Here is a 26,052-nt window from a genome sequence, read left to right on the forward strand (position 1 = left end):
CCTTCATCCTCCTCTTTTGATGATCCTCTTTTGGTTGGCTTTCAGGACTCTGAGCTCATTACTACTGCTAACCAGTGCTAACGTGCATGTGCTTCCTCCTCTAAAAATGGTAACATTGATTTACACCTGCTTGGCATATTTAATTTACTTCTAAGTCACTTGTAAATGGGTATACCATATACCCAGAGCCTGTAAATTAAATGCTACTACTGGGTCTGCAGCACTGATTGTGCCCCTACAGAAGTAGCCTGTCAAACCTTCCTCAGGCCGGTATCTGCTGAGCCTGTGTGTGTAGTTTCACTGCCACTTCAGCTTGACATTTAAAACCTCTTGCCAAGCATTAAACGGCCCATTATTACATATATGTCACATCTAAGGTAGGGCCTAAGAAACCCATATTGCAGGGTGCTATGTAAGTAAAAGAGAGGATTCTACTTCTAAATTTTACATGCCTTGGTATATATATATATAAAAACCAAAAAGAAAACCTTACCTTAAAATTAGTTGTTCAGGCAATTGTTATTCAGGCACAATTGTTGTTTAGACAGTGGTGGTTTAGTACTTAGTTGTAGAGACTTTTTAGTTGTTTAGCAGTAGTGGTTCAGGCAAGTAGTGGTTTAGACCTAGTTGTTCAGGATGTTTCCCAATCCAGAGGGTTCGGCTGGCGTTGATGGTGAACCAACCGAAGCTTACCCAATTGTGGCACCTCTTGTCCCTGTGGGGGCCAGAAAGAGGGCCAAAGGAAGTCTATGACCCAAAGATGTCTTGCACTGCATCAAAGTTCATTAGGCTGGGCAGGACTCCATCTGGTACTATGAAACTCGGGGTAGCGCAGAGCGGACCATGATGCCGGCTTCTCAGTTTGAAAAGGGGAGCAGGGCCTGGAAGCACTATGCCAAGAAGGTTAAGTAGAAAAGCTCTTTGACTTCTTCTTCTTGTACTTTTTATGATTTAACCAGCTTCCATGAGGCCTTGAAGCAAGAAGAGGATTGTTCACAGGAGCGGCTCTTGGAGTGACCCAGAGATCGTCCATGTGAATGAGAATGGGTCAGAGAGTGGTGCTGCCAGGAGCTTCATTGCCCACTTGTGATTTGCATTCAGGGGCATCCATTTACAGTTGAAGCAGGCCTTGGGGTCATGACCCAACCCCAGGGCACTAGAGACAAACCAGGTGTGGGTCAAACCTAGACATTTGCCTATGAGAATTCCCCACAAGGTTTGAACCCTGAGGGTTTAGCAAGGGACATAGGCCCTCATTACAACCCTGGCGGTCGGTGTTAAAGCAGCGGTAATACCGGCAACAGGCCGGCGGTAAAAAAATGGAATTTGGACCCTGACGGATACCGCCATCCAACACTGCCACTGTAACACACCCTCCCCCAGGGTGGTAACAGCCTCTGGACTGGAGACTTCGGTCTCCAGCCCGGCAGCCGTCACAATTCTACCCTCGGGATTACGACCCGGCCTACTGCCATGGTTTTCGTGCCAAACTTACTGTCATGAAAACCCTGGCGATAGGCACTATCAGTGCCAGGGAATACTTTCCCTGGCACTGATAGGGGTCTCCCCCGCCCCCCACCTCCTCCCCAGGTTACTCCCCCACCCGCTTCCCCCCCCTGCAGATATACACACCCACACGCACACCCATATACACAAATGCACACACGCATACCCACCTCCACCCACGCATGCACACACACATATCCACACACAACACACACCACACACCAACATAGCTTGTCACACACATGCATCCACAACACATAACTCACAATCACGCATGCATCCAACGCAACTCACACCCACAGGCACGCATCCCAAAACATACACACACACACATCCCCCCACATACACACAACACCCCCCACCTTTCCCTGCTTGCAGGCGGTCCTCCGGCTGGAGACGGTCAGCAGCGCTGCTGCCAGCAGCAGCGTCCCCCAGCAAAACATCACCAGGCCATATTATTGCTCATGGTACGGTCAGAGGTGTTTTGCTGGCGTGGCGGTGCTGCTGTCAGCAGCGCCGCCTTACCGCTGTCCACTGCCATGACCGCCTGCGGTGTTCCGCCAGATTTCTGGTGGAATACCGTTGGCAGTCATAATATGCATTGACGGCTGGTAGCCATGGCGGCGGTATGTTGGCGGCCGTCGCCATGGCGGTAGGCGGTCAATACCACCAATGTTGTAATGAGTGCCATAGTGTCCTAAGAACACTGGGAGCAAAGCTGAAAATGTTGATTAAAAGTAATTACAAAAAAAAAGTACTGAGGTAGCCCTTCGGATCCGTGCTGTTGGTATGGAAGTGATTTCAACGGTCTTGGGTAGCACCTATATACGCACAGCAGAATCATTTCCAACACAGACAAAGTCGATCCAAACAATGCCATATACCAGTGCACAGAGGTACAGCTAAAAAAAAATGTTGTATTCAGTCTGACACCTGAGAAATATTCTAAGGTCTAGAATCGGTGGTTAGAAGTCTCTATCAGAAGTAGACCAAAAGTAGTTTGGGCTTCAATCCATCCAAGTATGTACTAGAGAATTCAATGGGTAATCCATACTCCCCTGGGATTTTCTCTGCCTTGATTGCTTCCCTCAAACCCCCGCCCCCCCTGCTCTAGTGAGGGCAAATTGCTTCATCAAACAAGTTATGCACATCAGTTGCATCAATTGTGCTTATAGTTTTGTGTAATATTGACGGAAACTATCATTTACCCCTTTTTGCATGTGGGCTGTAATGTAATTTAATACGTTTATCAGTTTTAATACCCTACTTTTTTACTCCTTGATTACTAATCATGCCAACAACCTCCTTGACATGTCAACATCATGCCTTTGTGCTATATATTTATCTGAATTCTTACCACAGTGTCTGCTGCTATTAATAATTCCAGATTCTTTACACATCACTGCATTGATGAATGTGTTCCTCTGTATAACTATCAGTTAATTCTCAGATATGTTAGTTCGATTAGTAAGGTCCCTCCTCGCCTGAGAAGTGGTAGTTAAGCATTTTTCCCCAAGATTACTCCAAAGGCCTCCCACAGGTTCACCTGCTAATCTATCATGTCTTCTTTAATTTCAAAATAGTCTGATAGTTTTTCCTACCTTGTTCATGTAAGAGGCGACCATCAGGGAAGAATGTGAGTAACATGTTCCTGGGGTGAGGTGTTACTCAACTCAGTAGTAGGGTGGGGATCACGTTACAAAACTTCATGTTAAGTAATGAAATGAAATGTTAATACATGTAATGCGTCCCCTACATTGCCTGTAAGTTACTCATGCAAATATGTAAAATAATTATTTTATCCCTCCATGAAGCTGTTTAGGTTTGAGAATTTTTTTACATTTTAAGTTATTGGAGTCACAAACTCACATCTGACGGTGGCAGTCTTTTATGACTCAAATAGGAGATCCCATATTTAGATGTTATGGAATGCCTCATCAAGTTTATCGAATTAGTATTTCCTGCCTTTCACGCTGATGCACAAGGAGCAATGCATGTTTCAACTACCTAAAGATTTGCATATTCTTCTGGGTCTCTACACTGTAGTCTGGGTAAAGAAAAATGCAAAATTCATTGTAAGTGATCTAATTCTGTTTTCTTGTGGCAGTGAGGAGGCGCACCCTATCTCTACATCACAGCATCATTATTACAGGATGCAGGACAAATGGTGCTGTTGATGTGTAGGAGTCTGTTGTGCTTTGTGGGCGCAGAGACTCCAGACTGACAGCTTGTCCTCAATCATGTTATGCATCAGCACCTCAAAACGTTATTTTTCGTTATTCTTTGGGAGTCCCAGAAGACGCATCTCTATACTGTGGCATTGCTGCTGCATGTGCAAATATCACTAGCCCCTCTTCAAATATTGATTGATGGTGTAGGGAAACCAAAATGGTCCAGCTGCATAAGCTGGGCACGTAGGGTTGTGCTGCTCAAGTGTCCCTTGCTTCCACCAGGCGCACCCCTCTAAAGCTTATAATTGTCTAAACAGGATAGGGCCTGATGTCCCAACAGTAGCTGTACTGGGGGTTGCTCAATGCCATACCTGATAAGCTCATAATAGTATACGTCAACTATGTATGTCTGCCGGCACAACTCTATTCCACTATTAGGGTCTCGCCAGGGAACACCGAGGCAAGGCACCTTGCAATAGCATTCAGACATACCATTCCACGAGCACGTCGGGGCAACATACCTGGCAGTCCATCCGTTCTCCCCTCCAGTCATTAAGTATTCATTGCCGATCTAAGCAGGCACGATAGGCAGTACCGTTTTAGTCTTGGCACGTGGGTTCCTTGACGGGCAGATCACCTTTTTATGTCACAGCACTGGAACAAGGACTGACTGTCCTGGTGTGCCCGAGTCGAACATCCTCTAGGCCTACTGCATGTACTGAGAATCTCACTCTACGACCAGAGGCCCTCAATCCATTTCACCTTCAAGCACCAGACTGCCATTACCCACCAGGCAGTGTCGGCACTCACAGCATAATGCAACAGTCAAGACTTTGCAGACTCTCCCGGGTGCCCAAATAATGTGCAGTGTGTCTCACTGTGTGATCGCCATCCGAACCAGGGGCAAACTCCCCACTTTTCAATTGTATATTAGAGGTGAGGAATGGGTCACATGTAGATTTGAGGCCTTCTGGAGGGCACTCCATCAACAGCGGGATCAAGATGTCTTGTAGCACATCTGTCAAGTTGCAATCTTGGCCCAGATCTCCAATATTCTGCATTTTGTTTGCAGTCATGTACGGATGATATTGAGATTTATATACTATGTTTTTATTTCTTAACCTTCTGGTAGAGGGGCTCCAATAAGACAAAACTGTCCGCTTACAACCATTTAGTGACTCAAAAAGATGGGAGGGAAGGTGGTGGTGGTGGTGGTGGTGGGTGGTGGGGGGGGGTGGGGTGGGGGGGTGGGTGGGTGTGGCATGCTCTAGGAAAGACAGACTACAATCCCTGATTGGCGCTGGCACAACTGTTACCTACAATGAACCCCATCCTGGCTTCGACAGAGATGGATCGTATAAAAATTGGGTTATTAGTTATCTAGGCTGTGATGCCCTGATCAAGTAATAAGTCCACAATTATCTCCTTACTAGGAACCAAGTGCCCCATTGTAGCCTCCGACTTTTTTTTAGGGTAAAAAAGCAGAGTAGTCCAAGGCCTACTCAGTTAAGTTGGTGTAAGCTAGTTATTTCAAGTTGCTACACAAACCTCAATAAATTATTGTCCAGCCGGTTCATTTTCGTTGAAAAAGTAAAAATATATTTCCCATACAAACACTACTAAATACTGTACATTAATTGAATTCTCTAATCGCAGTAACCATCACCTGCACCTGATTCAACATCACAACATAATGAGGTGACCCTTGAAATAAAGCAGGGTTATTGCCTTTGTCAAGGGGTCACCAAATTAAAACAGAAAGAAAGCCTACTGGCTTAATCAAAAGGTCACCAGAATAATAGGTAACTTTACTGCCCTACTGGTTTTGTGAAATGGCCACCACATCAATGTAAGGCAAGCGTAATGGCTTTGTCTAGGGGTCACCACAATAAATTTAAGGCAGGCCCATGGGCTTTGACAAGGGACACCGCATTAATATATAAGGCAAGTCTATTTGCTTTGTCAAGGGGTCACATCATTAAACCAGTAACCACAGGTTAAAATATACCCTTTCAACCAATGATATCAATAACAATGTTAAAATACATTCATCGTGAATAGAACCAGTGCAATGTTCAACAATATTCATTGCTAATAAAACATTTACATTCAAACCATGATGGTTAAGAGTCTTTCTTTTACCACTTCAGGCCATAAAATACAGTCATAGGACCAACCAATGTGGGTCCCCGCACTCCCAAGCTGAAGAGCACCAAGCCCCATCTTCGGGACTGCTTAAAATATGGTGAAAGTCTTCCCAGGTCCTGCATTCTATGGCCTGGGAGACATAGTTACTAAGGGGTGGAGACTGCTGCACTCCACACCGTGTCTCGCAAACACTTCCTTATGAATGTTTGTGGTCCCCCTCCCTCTCCTTGGGGCACCTCAAGAAAATAAATATGCAAACAAAAAGCCCTTGCAGAGCATTATGGGGCGCTTCAGTCAGGGATGTGAATATTTTAGTAGCCGGCTCTACAGCTGTGAGGCTTTGCACCACATTTCCTTTTGAACCAGGCACACAAATCCTCAACCAACATGCTGGGGTAGCACAGGGAGCTCATCTCCAGGCTGCCTGCCTGACCCACATTGCACAGAGCCACGCAGGAGCTGACATTCTGACTTTCCCACCTGCAGTCCATGTGGGCGAATATAAGGCTGCAGACCACCGCATCCCACCCCCAGACTCTGACACAAGTGGTGGGAGCAGCGCCTGAAGCTTTCCTGTTTCTGGGTACAAGAGATGGGGTCCTGGGACCTGCAAAGGCACACCAACCCAGACAGGACTTTTTCTTTTTGTGGAGGTACCAAATGGATTCTGTCCCCTTTATCAAAGTGAGTACGAGGGGTCTCCACGCCTGCCCCTCCACCCCCCACCAATAAAATAATTTTGCCAATCCTAGGTCATGGCCCATTGCAGGGGTAATTAAAGTTATTGTGGAGCCTCACGAGCTCCATCGCTCGTAAACATGTTTAAATGGGCAAACCTTCCAGGTTGAATAACTCGAGCACCGTTGGGTCGATTTTAAATATCTTGGGCTCCTGGTACGAACCCTAGCCACCAGGAGCATTTCCAACACATTTCCTGACCACCTGGCAGAAAGCTGGTTTAACTGGCTCTGTGCGCCGGTCTTCTACTCTCCTGCTGGTGGAGGCATCCTGCCCTACCCTTCATTCCTAGCCAGCAGAACACCATCCTGCCCATGCTCACAAGCCTGAGTCTCCTGGCTGTCTTGCAGGGCAAATGGTTGACAGTGGAGTCCATAATACCCCACAACTGGTGCTCAGGGCGATAAGGTGGCCAGAGCCACTGGCCCTGAAGAGACCCATATAGTCCTGGGGGTCAGCTGCAGGCTAGGTCCTTAGTCCATCAGTGCATGAAGGAGCTACTCCTACCAGCAGTCAATGATTCTGCTGCCAGTGCCTTCCAGCACCAGGGTCTTGCTCACTGTCTCTCCTGTGAGCGGGGCTTTCTAAGTGTTGATGGAGAGTTCTCAATACCAGGCACCCTGACCAATCTTAGGATGCAACATTATCCCTCCACCCTTGTTGTTCCAACCCTCATGCTCAGCATTCTGAGACAATCCAAAATGGTGCATAAAGTTATCTCTTTGAATAACTCCTATGAGGGCCTCACCATAACTGCCAACTCCCTTCCAACGGAACTTCAAAAGGTGAGCCAATCCTGTGTTTGGCTTGAAACGTCTTCTATGATCAGAGGGCCTTGACTGTCCTAGTCCAAGTGCAGTATGACAATTAATTGTCGGATAATTATTTTAATCCCCACCACTTCCTTCTCAGGAAATGAATCAATCCTTGATAATTGCCCCCTATGTTTCTTCTGTCAGGGAGCAGAGTAATTCAGAGTAATTAACTTCGCCTAGCAAGAGGTCAAAAGGCCTGGAATCGGATCATGAGCTAAGCCAGGGAAAAGTAAGTCCTTGATGACCCATGGGATACACACACATTACTGGGACTGCATATTCAAACTCGGTGTGTATTTTTCACCCCAGTTTGACACCTTGTTGGGTTCAGCAGGCCATTGTGGAGCCAAAATTAACTTTAAGGTAGTTTTCACTTATGTGAATAACAGTGTGAAGTACTATGGATTTTCGAGTAAACTCTACTGGCCCATTTATGAATGCCCACTAATACTCAGTGCCACTGGAATTATGCAGCAGGCTAGGGCCAAATTTTGTGCCAGGGTTGAGTTAATGCAGCATGTTTTACTATGATATTACTTCATTATTTTGTTCCTTATACGCTGTTTGGGCATTGGTTGCACCTCTTAGGTACCAGTTTACCACCCTAATGTAACAATAGGCACCAGAAAGGTGACCAGCAACCTCTGCAAAGGCATTCTATTGCGCAGCAAGACATGAATCTGAATTTTTAGTAACTTTTGAACTGTTTGAGCGCCAAATTATTTTTCTTTGTTAAACACTGCAGATCATTCAGTAGGTGACAGATTATGTGGAAATTGCAGCAAATCTATAGTTATGCAAAAAACACTGTGGTCGCACAATCACATAATTCGAGAGCCCCTGCTAATACTATCAGGCCCAGCCAAGGTCAGCACCTACCCTGGTAGAGCCCCTCTGCACTAGGCTGCCGGTACACATTACGGTAATCCCACACATGCAGCCCGCACACACATAGTCACACATGTTCACGTGTAAGGAGACCAGTGCCCCTTACTCTAGCTGCACAGTAAAGGCCTTATCTAAGAGGACCCTGGCAAGACACTTAGTGAAATTAGTTGGAAATTACCATGAGTGATACTCCGATAGTGAGACTCACTAACAGTAAAGGTCCAAAATCTGGGTGATCAAAATGCAAAAAAATCTGAGTGGTCTAAAATGAGTGGAATCCCAGACCCCCACTCAAGAATGAACCAAAAGATGAGCCATAAAACTTGCTAATGGGCAAAGGTTCAACATCCCTTTAACATATTTTGTAGCTCTCTACGGCTGTACCTTCTACTTCACTTTGCAAGAGGTACCCTAACCTTTGGTGCTTCCTCATTCCCTACTCAGTTTTGCCATAGAATACAACATAACAAGGTCTCCACGATCCATTTGTGAGGCTTTCATAGGTGGAAAAGGTGGCTTCATGACATCATCTGTAAAACAATGGTCTGGGAAGATATGCGTCAGTATTTTATTTTTCCTTTGGTGAATTATTTCGTTTAACTACCTTCACAAACAGTGTGGTTATTCAAGAAAGCAGCACCTAGGTACAAGTCAGTTCTCAGTGGTTCAGTACTATTGGTAAGAGGCATTTCTTTTTCACTGACTAACCAAACCCATTTTTATAGTCCTACTGAATGTGACTATCTGTTTTAAAATAACATCACATTAGAGCAGCGTCTATACTAGCAGAAATCTTCTCTAAAATTTACAAAGCAAGCTATATGTTGCTCTGATGGCTCTCAAAATAATGTACAGTTTACAGCCATCTAAATAACAAAGAAATATTCTCTTTAATTCAAGGGGACAGAGTAATTGTCTCAAACAGTAAAAGTCGCCCTCCTTAATCGAACAGCTAGTTTACTAGATTGGTATAGTATGTTTTTCTACATGCATATATCATTTCACCGAAATGTCATATCAAAATATTATTATTGTTCTTAATTATTCATAAAATATCAACATAAATTTTCAAATACTTGAAAATGACAATATACGTATTTACAAATTGGAACCCAATGACACATTCAGACATCATACCCTGTAATAACAGGTTACCAAATCTATCCCCATTCTTTCCCCAGATTTTGTTATACATAAATACATATTTTCTGAAGTACTGTTTCATTAGAATATTATGCACAGTGAGGACAGTAATCTCTTGTTAGGTGACACAACCTTTCAGTGGGCCAAGTCTTTACTCCACCGTCGTCAAGACAAGCATTTGATCACATACAATCAGCTTTACTGAGCAGGGTTATTTTTGCCAGTTCCACAAATGACTTTTGGCTTATTTTGAAATTTAAAAAAATATCCTTATGATCTAGTTTAGTAAAAAATATGGCTTAACGTGTCCTATTGTAAACCGCAAACGTTGTTCACCCAGTTTTGTATTGAGACGACATTAATTTTCTCATTCTCTTTGAAGCCCACTTCAATGGTTGTGTACAAACTCTTTCACCACCGGGTGAAAATGTTGTGTGTCTTTCACCAATCTGATTAGACTAAACTATTTTTGTTTGGTGGAGCCTACAACTTTCATTTGCGTTATCACCATCACTGATCCTTAAAAAAAAACACATTTGTTCTCTCCTAGACATTCTGTCTATGTAATTACCAGTCAGAATATACAAAAAAAGCTGATCTAAAGCTCACCCACCTGAACTTTTCTTGCATTGTATCTCTTGCTCGTTTCTTCATCCAGCTTCATGCTATACAATTTTGCACGGAGAACCTGCATCGCTTTCTCTTTGTTTTTGATCTGAGACCTTTCTTGTTGACATTCAGACACCACACCTGTTAAACAAAGGAAAAGGAACATTATATAATAAAGTAGATATTGGTACGCTTTATGAAACCCCAGATTGAATGTGATGGTGTCCCTATCTTGGTCTAAAACACGCTTCATTTCTCTCCATGAAGCTCGATATAAACCCTAGGAGGGCAACAAGTCAACGAACGTGTCACTTTAAGATGTTGTTTCTGAGAAGACTATGCTCTGCTTTGATAAGCTTCACCAACTTTTTCTCTACTTTATCTTTGTAGAGAACATCATATGGCTATGGTTAAAGGATATAATATTTACTATTAAGTCTGGCATTTTATTATGCGTATTTCAATACTGTGTATGGATGAGCAGAAACATTTTAAAATCGTTAGTCCTGAAGTGTGGCCTGCAGCTGTCTGAGGAGGAAGCAAGTCTTGGTACGTTATAGACTCCATTTTGGGAATTCAATTTATAGTCTACTTAGAGTATAATCTCCATGCTAATGAGGAACTGCAGAGCTAATGAGTTGAAAGACAACTTTATTCCCCTGGCCTCAGACTGATGATTCACAATCAAAGGAGTGAATGAGGCGGTTACAGTGACTGGTGTCCAGAGCATGCTTCTGGGCGGAGGGTGGAAATCTGTTACTGACTGAAGCAGTACAGCAGCGAAACTGGCTGCCATCATTCACTTTATGGTAAATGGATGCTGCAGGAAAACAACATTAAGAGCACTAGATGACAGAAGTACAGCTTTCTAAGTGAGAGGCAACTGGGTTGTGCTCTGAACAGCTTTTACTTTGCATACCTGCTTACATGTGAAGGCATGTGGGAATCAAGCGGATTGTTTCTTAGTCAAGAGCTTGCAAAACAGTTCGATGGGGGAAAGTCAGAGAGGCCGGCACAGCCACATGGCAGATGGGGGAAATTGTTCACACAAGTTGCCTCACCTCATCAAGAGGAGACTGTGACCACAAGACGGAAATCTCAAAGAAAAGTGTAAGAGGGTGTAAAGTCCAGGTCTGAAAATGATCCCATAAACTTGGTGCTGCATCCAGGGACATTCTGCCTCTTTGGGCCACCTATAACCCATCCTTCCCATTTGTCCAGAAAACTCTCTCTTTGGTCATGACATTATGGGCAAAACAGAAAAACAGCAATGGCAGGACCTTCATGACTAAGAGGAAGGACAAATGAAGTGCATAACTCCAGCTGAAGTGGTTGCTAAGTAACAGCATGAGTGCATGTCAGTGAATTAAGTGATACAGCCGCTAGAAAATCTCTGTACTAGGTGATAATTGGAAGTACACTGACCATCTATGTGTCAATATATCAATCTGACTAAGAAGGATGACACTCCTGAACTGGAGAAGAGAAATGGCGATTCGGACTCAGTGATAGGTGGGGCCTTATTTGTAAAAGACGCTCGAATATGACCAGAGTGAAGCTCAAACTGTGCTGTGGTTGGGGTCATGAATTAGGTTGAGGGCAGAGCTGGCCCTAAGCATCGCTGAACTAGAATGATGAGTGGCTACATATCAAGGGGGACCTTGAGGGCACGGACAACCGCAGGCAGAAACAGATGAGGTAGTTAGTATCAACATGACCTGACCCTCCAAAAGGGGTATGGGGCTGTTTAGGAGGACTAATAGATCGAGTGCACTCATTGCTGCACTTCGTGCCGAAGTTCACGGGGGGGCAAATTGTCGGTCGGGTGAGTTGCTGAACTGGCCGAGGAAAGCATCCTAGGCAATAGAAATTGGTTGTTTAAGAAGGTGCCAGATTTCTTGATAGTGTAGGATTTCACCCTCGGTATTTCGCCCTTATCCTCATCGCTCCGTTCCATTTAGCCACCGGTGGGGCTTGCTCTGCTCTCCACTGTACAATAAGGACTCTCTTAGCAAGTAGGAGGGCCATACCGGCTGTAAGGAAATGACTCCTTGGCATGGTTACCCCCTGACTTTTTACCTTTGCTGATGCTATGTTTTGAATTGAAAGTGTGCTGAGGCCAGCTAACCAGGCCCCAGCACCAGTGTTCTTTTCCTAACCTGTACTTTTGTTTTCACAATTGGCACACCCTGGCATCCAGGTAAGTCCCTTGTAATTGGTACCCCTGGTACCAAGGGCCCTGATGCCAGGGAAGGTCTCTAAGGGCTGCAGCATATCTTATGCCACCCTGTGACCCCTCACTCAGCACAGACACACTGCTTGCCAGCTTGTGTGTGCTGGTAAGGACAAAACGAGTAAGTCGACATGGCACTCCCCTCAGGGTGCCATGCCAACCCAGGGGTGTGGAATTTATTAAAATATCTACTTGTCCAGGGGACAGGTTGCTTCTCAAATCCTCAGAGGACTGCCCTGCTCTGGAAGGGCCAAGAAACTCCTGAGGACAGCGGCTCTGTTCACCCAAGACTGCTACTTTGTTTCCATAGAAGCAACTTCAAGACAACTGCGTTTCCCACCGGAAGCGTGAGACTTGCTACTCTGCACCCGACGCCCCCGACTCGACTGGTGGAGAAAACGCTTCAGGGAGGACTCCACGGCAACTCCGAGACTGAGTAACCAAAATTGTCCCCCCTGAGCCCCCACAGCAACGCCTGCAGAGAGAATCCAGAGGCTCCCCCTGACCGCGACTGTCTGATTCCCAGATCCCGACCCCTGGAAAAGACCCTGCACCCGCAGCCCCCAGGACCTGAAGGATCGGAACTCCAGTGCAGGAGTGACCCCCAGGAGGCCCTCTCCCTCGCCCAGGTGGTGGCTACCCCGAGGAGCCCCCCCCTTGCCTGCATCGCTGAAGAGACCCCTTGGTCTCCCATTGATTCCTATTACAAACCCGACGTGTGTTGGCACACTGCACCCGGCCGCCCCCGTGCTGCTGAGGGTGTACTTTTTGTGCTAACTTGTGTCCCCCCCGGTGCCCTACAAAACCCCTCTGGTCTACCCTCCGAAGATGTGGGTACTTACCTGCTGGCAGACTGGAACCGGGGCACCCCCGTCTCCATTGAAGCCTATGTGTTTTGGGCACCACTTTGAACTCTGCACCTGACCGGCCCTGAGCTGCTGGTGTGGTAACTTTGGGGTTGCTCTGAACCCCCAACGGTGGGCTACCTTGGACCCCAATCTGAACCCCGTAGGTGGTTTACTTACCTGCAAGAACTAACAATAACTTACCTCCCCTAGGAACTGTGAAAATTGCACTGTCTAGTTTTAAAATAGCTATATGTGTTTTATTTGAAAAGTATATATGCTATTGTGATTATGCAAAGTTCCTAAAGTACTTACCTGCAATACCTGTCATGCAAAGTATTACATGTAGAATTTGAACCTGTGGTTCTTAAAATAAACTAAGAAAATATATTTTTCTATACAAAAACCTATTGGCCTGGAATTGTCTCCGAGTGTGTGTTCCTCATTTATTGCCTGTGTGAATGTACAACAAATGCTTAACACTACTCCTTTGATAAGCCTACTGCTCGACCACACTACCACAAAATAGAGCATTAGTAGTATCTCTTTTTGCCACTATCTTACCTCTAAGGGGAACCCTTGGACTCTGTGCATACTATTCCTTACTTTGAAATAGTGCATACAGAGCCAACTTCCTACACCGGCAAAGCGTGTTCCCTCTCTATGACGCTTCCTGCGCTTGAAGATTCCGAGGCGCGGGTCTCCCATGTGTTAATGTCCGTGAGCTTATCAACCTCTTGCAAAACGTTATGGACAAAAGACCAATAAGAGGACAGGGCAGGAGAGGGCAGGACGACATGTGCTGGAAACCAGTAGAAACTGAATGAATGGCTAGGGTGACCAACTGGCATTGAGGTAAATTTTGGGCAGGACTTTAAAAATTTCAGGACAAAGGGTCAAAATTCAGGACAAAAATTCAGGACAAAGGGTCAAAATTCAGGACAAAAATTCAAGAACAAACGTCAGTTTTACAGACACGCAAGAGAGGTCACACCTCACTATGTTGTCAGTGCATTTATTTATTCATAGTGGTATTTTTGTGATTGCCTCCTGTCATGCTATATTCAAGTGCCACATTACGTCCTTGTTCAGTAGTAACTTAATGCCCTTCAGCACTGTGCCAAGGCCATCACCAATAACCAAATCTACCCAATCTTTCATGAAGAGAAAGAAACAGCAACATTTTGATTATGTTTCTGAACATTTTGAAGCCCCTGGCAAACAGTTTGGGAAACATTAAGGTAATTAACCTTCTGCTGGTTTAAATTAATTGAACAAAAACATCTGGCTTACCCCAACTGCCCATGGACTTTCAACCTAAAAAAAAATTAAAGAGGCAGGGCAGATGGTGTGGGCGACAGTCTCACACCTAATGTCAGGATGTGAGGTACCAACAACTTGTCTGTAGTCTCACAGAGCTAGAGTGTATGTCTGGGACTCTACATTTATCTCAGAAATGGGAGCCCATCTTACCAATCAAAGATAATAAAAGAGAAGGATGAAATTGAGATCAAATGGGAGATCCACGGCAAGTGATACAAAGGGCTGTTGCTAAGAACTGGATAAATAAGGAAGAGAAGAACAAGGTGGGACAATTCCTAAAATCAGACAAGATGGGTCCACCAAGACTAACGGAAGGTGCTGGGTACCTGGGGAGTTGTCTCTGCACACAGCAGAGAAACAGAAGAGGCACTGTCAAGTGGTTGAACAAGCAACACCCATCCACCTTGGCAAACTCTTCTGGTTCAATGGTACGCTGTTCGTGCTTGTGAATAGAGAGCAGGGGCCAGACCCCTTGCAAGGTTGTGCAAGGCAATTGCCGCTTCGTCCATGTCTGTAAATGGTTTTGAAATTGAGCAAAAGCCGAAATAGTGATCTGGGCTATCCCTAAGTGTCAAGTACACATAGAATCTTCAAAATAATTGGGGTGTAAATTGCACAAACAAAATGTAAGAATTTTAAAATGTAATTAGTGTTTCTTTAACATACAGCACTGTTTTCCCCTTCATATACAATTAGATCTCAGAGTGAACTGGGGACCAGTTACCTTTTGATACCTAGTGATTAATGTATACCATTCTCCCACTGATTTGAAGGATGGAAATCTCAACAGAGCGCCACAGTCCCTCCAAGCCCAGTTTGCTTTTTGTTCTTCTCTGCTTTCTATAGTGGGCCACGTGGCACTAGTGAATGATAGTATTATTTTGCAGACCTTCCCCTGCTCGTCCTTCATTCCTTCTTCAGACATGCCACACATCTGATTTGGTCGCTGCAGCACAGTCGAGTAGCTCTTTCCACTCTAAAGCTACCTGTGACTGCGGGTGGTCTTCTGGACTTAGAATGCTATTATTCAGCTGCACAGGTCCAATGGGTGGGGCTCACTGGCTCTCTGCCCACCTCCCTGCATGAGATGGGTTTTAAGACTTTTAAGGAAGGCTTAATGCACTGCTCATTGTTTCCTACTGACCATTCTATGGATCACCATCCGGAGTTATCATGCACAGCTTTCTCTTGCTTTGCTAGAGCCTGTGCGCTCACTGACACAAAGAAACCCTATGCTCCTGCAATACCTTTGCTAAGCCTTCCCACTTGCACAGGACGGCTGTGCTCAGAGCAACTCCATCAGTGGCATGCTGCAGGTATCCTAAAATTGGGGGATTTGTTTCTGGACGTCAAGCTACTACATTTCCAAACCCTTGTGGCAGACCACCATCTTCACCCCAGTCAACTCCTTACTTACAAACACCTTAAATAATCATTAAATGTCCTATTTCATGTCTGCCACCTAGCACTAACCCTACAAGAGGTGTGCCAGAAGCTCTACACCAAAGGAACTGGTGGCAAACTGACAGAATGGGTGTAGAGACCTTTCCTGCAACTTGGAAACCACTCCAGGTCTTCTCATCATACTACCTGGGTGATTGATGTGGCCAAACCTCTGCAAGATATGGACTGTACTAAAATACTGGACTTTCCCAACAAAGTGTCCCACAGCTGTCACTTTAAGTACATACATAGTGCTTCCTTGTGAATACATTCCGCCCTTTGCTTGCCATTAGCCTTGTGGTTTGTAAATCACATTTTGTTGCTTTCAATTTGCTGGCTTTATTTGTTTTAGGCTATGCAGCTTGAGTTTGTCCCTTCCCTTGCTAAAACCTTATTTACAGTATCCTTCTGAGTGCTCTCTTTCTGTAAACAGGCCTGTAAATCTTGTTCTTATCTCATCACATTTGCCATGCATTCAAAGAACAAAGTCAAATGTCAGGCTCTGTCTTCAGTTGAAACTTAGTGTTTTCTTTTCTTACTCTGACTTCAAAGTGAGAGGATTTATGCAACAATGTTGCTGGATACTGTGGTTAGGAAAGAGTTTTTTCTATCAATGACAACATTTAAATAAACTTCAGAATATATCAGAATTAGGAGTACAAATGAAGCACGTTTTTGTTAATTCTGAACCGTGCTGAAAACAAATACCTTTATATTATTAAAACAAATCATTGCATTAGGTGATGCAATTTCCACACATCATCGTCTGTGCACAGTATAGTTTGATTTGAAAAACTGTATATCTGTGCAAATGTATTGGTCAGTTCAATCAAAAATGTGTTGTCTGTAATGGCAGTGTGTTACCACACCATGCATACTCCACTTCACTCTGCACCACTGCACCCTACTCTGTATCACTCCACTTTACGCCACTCTGTGCCACTGCACTCTTCTCCATTCCGAACCACTCCACATTATGCCACTGCTCTCTATGCTACTTCATGCTATGCCTCTACTTTACTCTGTACCACTCTACTCTATGCCAATGCACTTTACGCCTCTGTACACCACAGCACTCTGCTCCTCTGCACACTATACCACTCCAGTCTAGGCAACACCAATCTGGTCCGCACATCTCCACTCTATGCCACTCTGCAACATTGCACTGTACGCCACTGCACTCTAAGCTAATACACTCTATGCTAGTGCACTTTACTCTGTAACACTCAACTTCATGCCCCTGCACTCTACATCAATACACTGTACATCACTCTAATCTACTCTGAACCTCCCCACTGTATGCAACGGCACTCTACACCACTTTACTCTATGCCATCACACTCGATGCAACTCCTCTCTACCCTGCACCGCTCCACTCTAAACCACTTCACTCTACAGTGAAACAATCTACTTTATGCCACTGCATTCTATGCCACTGCACTCAACCCTGCACCTCTCCACTTTATGCTACTGCACTCTACTCTGAAACAATCTATTCTACGCCACTGCACTCTATGCCACTCTGACCACTGCACTCTAGTTCAATGCACTCTACACCACTGCACGCGGACACTCTACTCTGCAACACTGCACTGGCTGCCACTATACTCTACATCACTACTCTGTACTACTATATTCTGCACCAATACATTCTATTCCACTGCACTCTATGCCACTCTACTCTGCCCCATACCACTCTATGCCACTGCACTCTACACCAGTGCACTCTAACAACTGCACTGTATGCCACTGCCCTTTGCTCTGCACCACTGTACTCTATGCCACTTTTCTCTGTACCACTCTACACCACTGCACTGACACTACTCTGCAACACTGCACTCCACACCACTCTACACTGTACTACTGCATTCTATGCCACTGCACTCTATTCCACTGCAGTCTAGGCACTATACTATACTCTGCACTGCACCACTCTACAATACTCCATTCTGCACAACTCCACGCCACTGCACTCTATGCCACATGAGTCTACTCTTCATTCTATGACACTGCACCACTATGCATTACTGCACTCTCTGCCACTCTATTGTATGCCACTCTACTCCACTCTGCTAGTCTACCCCATGCCACTCGATGCCACTGCACTCTGCGCCAATGCACTCTAAACAACTGCACTATTTGCCACTGCCCTCTACTCTGCACCACTGTACTCTACGCCACTGGTCTCTGTGCCACTCCACATCACTGCACTGACACTCTACTCTGCAACATTGCACTCTACGCCACTGTACTGTACACCAATCGACTCTGTACTACTGCATTCTATGCCACTGCATTCTATGCCACTCTACTCTGCATCACTAGACTCTACGGGTCTGCACTCTACAGCACTACACTCTACTCTGCACTGCACCACTCTACACTACGCCACTGCACTCTATGCCACTGCATCACTCTACACTACTGCACTCTCTGCCACTCTACTCTATGCCTCTCTACTCCATTGCACTGTATGCCAATCTACTCTGTCCCACGCCACTCCATGCCACTGAACTCTAAACCACTGCACTCTACGCCAAAGCACTCTAAACAACTTCACTATACCCCACTGCACTGTACTCTGCACCACTGGGATCTACGCCACTTCTCCTATGACACTCTACTCCACTCCACACCACTATGCCACTAACTTTTAGCCATGCTGAACAGCAGTCACTCTGGTGTATAACATGGCTAAAACACATTGGCAAAGCCAATAACATTTGCATAGATGAGATCTATTGGCTTTGCCAATGTTTCTTAGTACTATGAGGTACTGAGGTCCCTGAAAGAACTGTGAATGTGTAAGTCCTTATTTTAAGCATGCATTCAACGCCTCGTCAGGGGAAGTAAGCGCTATATAAATACAATTACATTGTAATATAAGCTGCTACAAAGTGCGCAAATACATTTCGGTTAAATAAAAAAAGTGCTTCTCAAATACAGATTTGAATAATATACAGTTTATACCAAGTACTAACATTTTTATAACACTCCATTAAAACCACACACTCCACAGCTCACCTTGGAACACCCTTACAGTACCTCTCTAAAAGAAAATATCTTTGGCATCAGAAAGCTTCAAGTGACTCCTTTGGCTAAAGTCAATGCAGGTTTTCTTGCCCCTTTGCAGATTTACCAGATGCCCACATTTGCATTTCTTTAGGGAAGGAGAGACCCTGGCAGGCAAGAAGGTCTGTTTCTTAATCTGTCTGCCCCCCCCCCAACCCCTTCCGAGCACAGGAAACTCCATGCCCTTCAACCCAGCTGGGGAAACTAATCTGCCTGTAATTTTCACCCTGCCGTCCATCCAAATGCTGTCCGTTAAGCCTTTCATCGCAGTCAACGGACGGCAGGGTGAAATTACGGGCAGTCCATGAAATTTACAGAGGGGTGGTCACCCTATGGATGGCAACAGGTGCAGCTATGGAAGTAGTGGTTGAGCTACTCTAGAATCAGACAGGTCAGTGTGAAATAGAAAAGTGTATGCTTTTAAACCAGGCATTCCTAGATACTCTCTGGGGAAATTCCAGAGCCTGATACCACTCTGTGTAATATAGCGCCAGCCCTATATGATTCTCCCATTTACCAACAGAAACAGAGCATGTTACCGTACAGCTTTATACATCCATGTTATCAGGTGATGCCCTGTCCCCATATGCAGAAGAGTCTATTTATCGGAATTTGTTTGGGGTTCTTCGTCATGTGTGGACGAGAGGGCATGGCATGTATTACGCAGCTGCCTCTACGTGAGAAACTGCCCCCATTGAATAGTATGGTCAGAGACAAGTTGATCAAAGTACTGTGGTCAAGGATTGCTTATGCCAGCTCCTCAAGTAAGTAGCTCAATAGGATCTGGGAAGTCATGGCAGGCCTGCAGGGGGGACTGCTGAGGTTTAGGGTGATTTATGTAAGGTGAGTCACACTTGCAAGACATTTATGTGCAATCGTGACTTGCAGTGACCATGAGGTCTGGAGTATAACTCTTGGGAATAGGAAGTACTGAACAGTGGATGGTGCAAGAGGGTTGGATCCATTACACGTCTCTTCCATGCGCCGCCCTGATGAACACCATGAAACCCACTATAATTACAATTGCTAAGTAGTAATCCTCAAACGATGAAGCTCCCTGTCCGCCTCTGCCTACTGGCAGTTGTAGCTTTTACAGAGCAATTCGATGGTGCTCCTCTCCCAGATAAGCTCCCTAACATGGGGGTAATGGTTCATTTACAAAATAGTAGAGCAACCTGGGTAAGATCATAATTTTTGGATTGGGCTATTTTCCAGTTGTAGCAAAGGTTACATTTTTCCAGAACTTAGGGTGGATAATTTAGGGTAGAAAGGGCCCTCTCCTTATGTTAACTTCATATAAATCGGATGGGGAGTGGTAGAGGTGAACCCGCAGATAACGGACTGTGTTGCTTTTTGAGTTCAGCAGGAACCCTCCGAGTTGCACCTCAACAGGGGTTGTGCTGCAACTGAGCAGATACACTCACAATTTGGCACAGGTGACCCGGAGTCACGCTGCCTGTGCAAATGCATTAAGTGTAGTGTGTACTGGGGAAGAGGTCTGTGCGGATGTCAAGGAGGTAGAGGAGCAGGTCATTGCATACAAAGACACTACGTGACTTGCATTGTTTAAGGGGATCCCCCAAAGAACTGTCCTCCAGTCGAAGCAGAGTGGCAAAGGGCTCCTAAGCAATTCGAATAGTGGGGTGGGGGGTGGAGGGGGGGGAGGGGACAGCTCTGCCTGGTGCCTCTACCCACTAAAAATGGCAGTAAGATAAGCTTGCCCAGGCGAATCCTGGAGGTAGGGATGGAGTATAACAGTTTTATGTATGCTAAGAGGTGTCTTCCCATCCTCAGCCTGATCAACAAGATTCACTATCAGGCAGGCTGCAAACGGGAAAAGCAGGGGGGCCTGGTACATAAATTAAAACAGACATTGGATGTTTTGAGACGTGGTGTGTACTGGAGCAAAACTATTTTGGTCTGGGTGAATTAGGTAGGGTAATATCTGAGTATACCTATCATCCAGGATCTTCCCCAAAATCTTATAATCCGTACTAAGAACAGTGATCGGCCTGCATGATGATAGTTGGATAGGATCTGTGTCAGGCTTGGGGAAGGACACCAGGGGTATTCTTGAAAGGCAATTTCCCAACCCGCAGGGCTTCATTAAGCATGTACACCAATCTAGGAAGGAGGCTCGCTGCAAAAGTGCTATAGTACTCTGTCAGTAGCCCACCTAGGCCTGGGGTTTTATTTCTAGCTGAGTTACAAATGGCCTGCTTAATTTTGGGAATCATAATACAGACAATTGTATCCTCTGTGGCAGTCTCAGGGATGTGGAGGAGAGTAAGCCCTGCAAAAAAATTACTGACCGCTTCAACGCCTGGGGAAGTATATGCTTTGCATACAGAGGGGTAATACACAAAAATGCATTCAAGATGTTGCACTGTGCGCAAAAGCTGTCGGGGGTAGATGAGGGTAGTCACAGGATCGAGTTCGAGATGACGTCCTGCCGAACCAGCCATGCGAGGAAACAACCAGATTTGTCTCACGTTCCACGTCCTGGCTAGGTAGGCTCTGAGACTGAAGCAGAGGAGTTGCTCCAGGAGAGTAGTGTGATGATTTTTGGCCTCAGTCAGTGCAGGATCCCGGTGGCATCTTGAATTATAGCTCTTTCTCGGGTAGGTATATGTTGTTCAGCCTCCCCAATGTCCCTCCTGAGTACTCCACAAATTCCCGCCAACTCCTGCATGCATGGTGAACTCCCCCCCAGGTGACAACCTTAAAAGCGTCCAACTCGAGTGTCCTAGTGGATGCCATGGAACGGTTTACCTCGAACTAGTGTCCAATATGCAACTTTTGGGATCCACAGAATAACATGTCTTCCAGATTTTCCCGGCAAAAATGCCATGTGGGTATCAGGAGGGGCTGAGGCGTTCCATGCGACATCCACTATGTGTGTGTCTTGTTCTGACATGACATACCCCAAATAGTCTGCATGTGTATCTAAAATGGAGATGGAACACAGAATGTGGTCAAGGCGGACATAAAGGTTGTGTAGTGGAGAATATAATCAACAGACTCAGGCGTGTATGTGAGCAGTTCTCCATTTTCCGTGAGAGCCCACTGAAGGACCCAACCCACGAAGTATTCCAATTGACTGTGTGGGCAGGGGTTGGAATCGATCCAGCTACATGTCAAGCATGCAACTGAAGTCCACACCTAGAATCCACAACATCTCCGTTCTGTGTGCTAATACCCAAGAGAGTATAGCCAAGAAGGCCCCCTAATCAGTGTTTGGAGCATGTATGCTCCGCAGGACAATGCTTGGGCCATCACGTTGGCCTAAAATCAGTGTTTTCTACAACTCCCTGTCTAGAACGGTGTCAAGTATTTGGAAGAGCACGTCCGGCTGAATCCAGACTAATACTCCAAGGGCATATGCAGATTAAGTTGTGGCAAAACCAGGCTATCGCCAGTGGTTCTCTAAGCGGTGCAGTTCCACAACAGTTGTGTGAGCTTCTTGAAGGAATATGATATGTGCATTCTCAGGTTTAATGAATGAGTAGACACACAAGCATTTTTCCGCCGTATGCATACCGCACACATTCAGGGTCAGGTACCTGGTCTGAGCAAACGGGGCGATAAAGTGGGTGTCCTGTGAGTCTCCTCAGGACATTGGGTGCATCCTGGAGAGCCTCCACAGCAAATGCAACTACCTGCCCTCTGTGAATTAAGTGATGCACACCTACCGGGCGGGCCACATCACTTGGTGGTGAACTGCATTATTGTGGGAACACACAAAAATATCAAGTGGGGCCTACTGCAAACGGCTGTATGACAAAACAGACTAGAGTGTCGAACCATTAAGATTGGGCAGTGACTCAATGAAGAACAGTGTGTAAGTAAGGTTGAGCCCTGTATTTCAGCAGCTGATCTGAACAGAGCTCAGCTGTGGAGAAGTGGGAGGGGACCACCTCCACATCTGTGTGCCAAGGGTTAATGTTACCATAGTTCTTGGACAATGTGCAGCCACAGTGATACTAGACAACATTTAAAGTTCAGAGCCGAACTCAGCTGCACCTTGCGACTGTCTATTGGTGACCCAGTCTTTATTATGCCATCTGCTGTGTGCGGGGTCACTAACGATAGAGTCTGAGAAAATGTGTGGAACCTTTTCCCCTTCCGAGGAACCAGCACTGTCCCCTATAGACACAGGCTGCCTGGAGAGCCAGGTGGCAATCCTCAATGACTTGTTTAAGCATAGAAGATTTGGCCGTCTGGAACAACTGGGAAGGTCCCCATCTATCCCGATTTTGTCTATGCTGTTCTTTCGCTGAGAGTCGGGGGAGCCCCCCCTTGGGTTCCGTAGGGACCTCACTGTGGTGTCTGTCGAGCTAGTCCAACGCCTCCCTAGGATCTGTGAAGAAGAGTGACATATCATTCACAAGAAGTGTGAGACGGTTCAGGAACAACAAAAAGCTTTGGATGCTTAGTTCTCATTGCCTTTTCTTTATTTGTTAGAAGGAAGCTCATTGGCGCTGAACTGCCTGAGTGTAGTCTGTAAATAACAATTATCTTCTTGAGTTTCCGAGGTCTGGCTAATCTGGCAACTTTCAGGATGGCCTCTGGGTCTTTAAAGTGGAGGGGCTTGGTTAGCATAGGGCATGGTGGCGTTCGGGGACAGGCAGACGCACTAGCACCCTATTGGCTCTTTCCAGCTAGAAGAATGGCTTCAAGTCTGATGCAGAGACAAGAGGCTTGAACCAGTTCTCTAGGAAAGTCAGTGGATCGCGGCCCTCAATCCCCTCGGCAGGCCCAGGATGTAAATATTACTCCTGTGGGAGAGCCCCCCGGCATCCTCTGCTCTTCCCGCAAGCACACACAGTCGGTTCTGGAGGTCTCAGAATGCACGTTGGGTGGATGTGGTTTGTGTCTGTAGCGTGGCCAATGTGCTCTCCCGCTCTGTGACTCTGTCTGAGAGTTTAACCTAGCGCTTCCACTAGAGAGCCTCTTTTGTTCTCCATGGAGATTTGTGAGTTTTTAATGGCTGCAAGGAATTTAACTTGTCATCAGTGGGCGTTGGGGAGTGCAGAATCCTCAGGCATAGAGGTTTCAGGCACTACAGTAGGCAGGTCAGCTGCCAACCGTAGGGTGGCCTGTGTAGGCACAGCTGTTCTCAGGCAGTCCTTCATGGAAGGGTGGCAGCGCTGAGCGAGGATCAACTGGGAAAATCATATGACTGGGGAGTACGTCGACCACTGGCCCGTTTATTGGAGGGACTATTATCCAACTCCGCTGTCCATTGTCTCACAGCAAGGGCACCCAAGTGCAGAGGCAGCCTGGCACTGCAGGATCCCTCAGAGATGGTTCACTGGAACAGGGATCTCCACCCCAGTCCAAAAGGGCCTCCAAGCGCCACTGCCTGCTAAGCGTATCAATTATTGTGCAGGTTTAGGTGCCCACATGGCCCACTGTGCCTCTCTATTTGCACCAACTTTGGGGTGGTAGGTGTAGAGAGAGTCTTAAGCACCAACCTGCGTATCCCACCAGGCTATCAGTGTCTCACCGTAACTGTTGAGCCCACCATCCTCAAGCGGTCTGATGTGCCCACTGTGGCTACTCTAGAGTGGTTAAGAGGAAACAAGAGACTCGAGCCAGTTTAACGATTTATTTTTAGGTGCGAACAGCAATGCCTCTGCATACAGTTCAGGAGGACAATGGGCCCTGATAGTCTAGATCATCATCCAACACTTTATTCAGATCATATAGACCATAAAAGACATCCGATATATACATACTTACAAATTTCTTGAGCATTTAATAAATACAATTATTAATAAAAAAGTTTTGAATGCCGAAAGCGGCATATATTTATTTTAGCACAGCCTGCATTGTCTTTACGTCTCCCAAGCTATGTAAATAAGAGAAGGCAAGATGGCTAGTTCTAATGCCTTTAGCTAAAAAAAATAGGACGTAAAAACCTTTTTCGGGGCGTATCATAAAGAGTATAAAAGAGAATAAAGTGCAAAGTACTTTGGGGTGTTTTTCCATCACAACAGCACGGCAGGAGATTCTTAAGTCAAGTTCCGTGGGAGGAAATGCTACCAAATAGTGTAATATATTAAAACGTAGCCTGGTAAGTAAGAACCTTTGCTGCTCAAGACTGATAGTAACCAAATATAACATTGGATATGGTTGCTGTGACTGCTTCCTCTCCTGATTTCTATCTATAACTGTATTTAACATTGAATCATGAATTTGATGCCAGTATATTTCCTTTACCCTTCTGATGTTCCGCCTTGCCAGAAAGTCCGGCATGAGGAAGAACTAACCTATCCCAAGAGAGAGAAAAAGAGAGTGAACATATCTGAGCCAGGGTATATCCATTGACCGTGATAATGAAAGGCAGTCCTGGATCACCGTTCTACACAAGTCGGCTTCAGGATTTGACCAAACTTTTAACCATAACAATACAGGTTGAAGCTTTATGTAGTCGGATATACCTCTCAAGCCCACTTCTTCGTGACAAAACGTTACTGAGGTTGATTGCGGGACTGCTAATAGCCTCCTTAAAAACTTATTTTCGGCAACCTGGAGGCTTGAGCATTCATCATGGCCCCAGATCCCTGCTCCAAATGTCGCGATAGAGAGACATTTACTAATAAAAACAAACATCATATCTTTAACGGGTTTATGCTCCAATTTTTTCAAAAATCTAAAAACAGCATCTATGGCTCTTTGAAATTGTGTTAAACGTACATTTACTAAAAATTTCCAATTAAAATCTACATCAATGGGAACCCCCAAATACGTAAAATATGGGACCTTGAGTATTTCTTCCCCTTCCAAGATGATTTTTTTAACGTTTATGCTAACTTTGGCCCACTCTTCATCGTAAATGACTTTGATCTGTTGATTTTAAGACCGAGGTTTCCTATGAATGTATTAAAAGCATTCAATAAAATTTGGAGACTATTTGCTGTCCTTGAAATAAGTACGGCATCATCTGCGTACAGGAGTACTGGAATTGGGGAGTTATTAATAAGTGGCAAATCCTTCCCCATTTCACAAAGGAATTTTTCCAACCCATTTATATAGAGAAGAAAGAGAAAGGGGGCCAGCATACAACCCTGTCTGACTCCCTTTAATGAGGAGCATTTATCTGTTAGATCACC

The 26,052-nt window shown here is 45.4% G+C and overlaps 1 protein-coding gene across 1 annotated transcript in view; it reads right to left on the reverse strand.

The window, feature by feature from the left end:
- The window catches only part of MTRF1L (mitochondrial translation release factor 1 like), a 281,806-nt gene that overhangs the window by 34,280 nt on the left and 221,474 nt on the right, over nucleotides 1-26,052 (reverse strand). The window contains exon 6 of the mRNA XM_069235059.1: nucleotides 10,023-10,159. Coding sequence (XP_069091160.1) covers nucleotides 10,023-10,159 — 137 coding nt within the window. The remainder of the gene's footprint in view (nucleotides 1-10,022; nucleotides 10,160-26,052) is intronic.

Source organism: Pleurodeles waltl, chromosome 5, assembly GCF_031143425.1.
Source record: "Pleurodeles waltl isolate 20211129_DDA chromosome 5, aPleWal1.hap1.20221129, whole genome shotgun sequence".
NCBI classification, from domain to species: Eukaryota; Metazoa; Chordata; class Amphibia; order Caudata; family Salamandridae; genus Pleurodeles; species Pleurodeles waltl.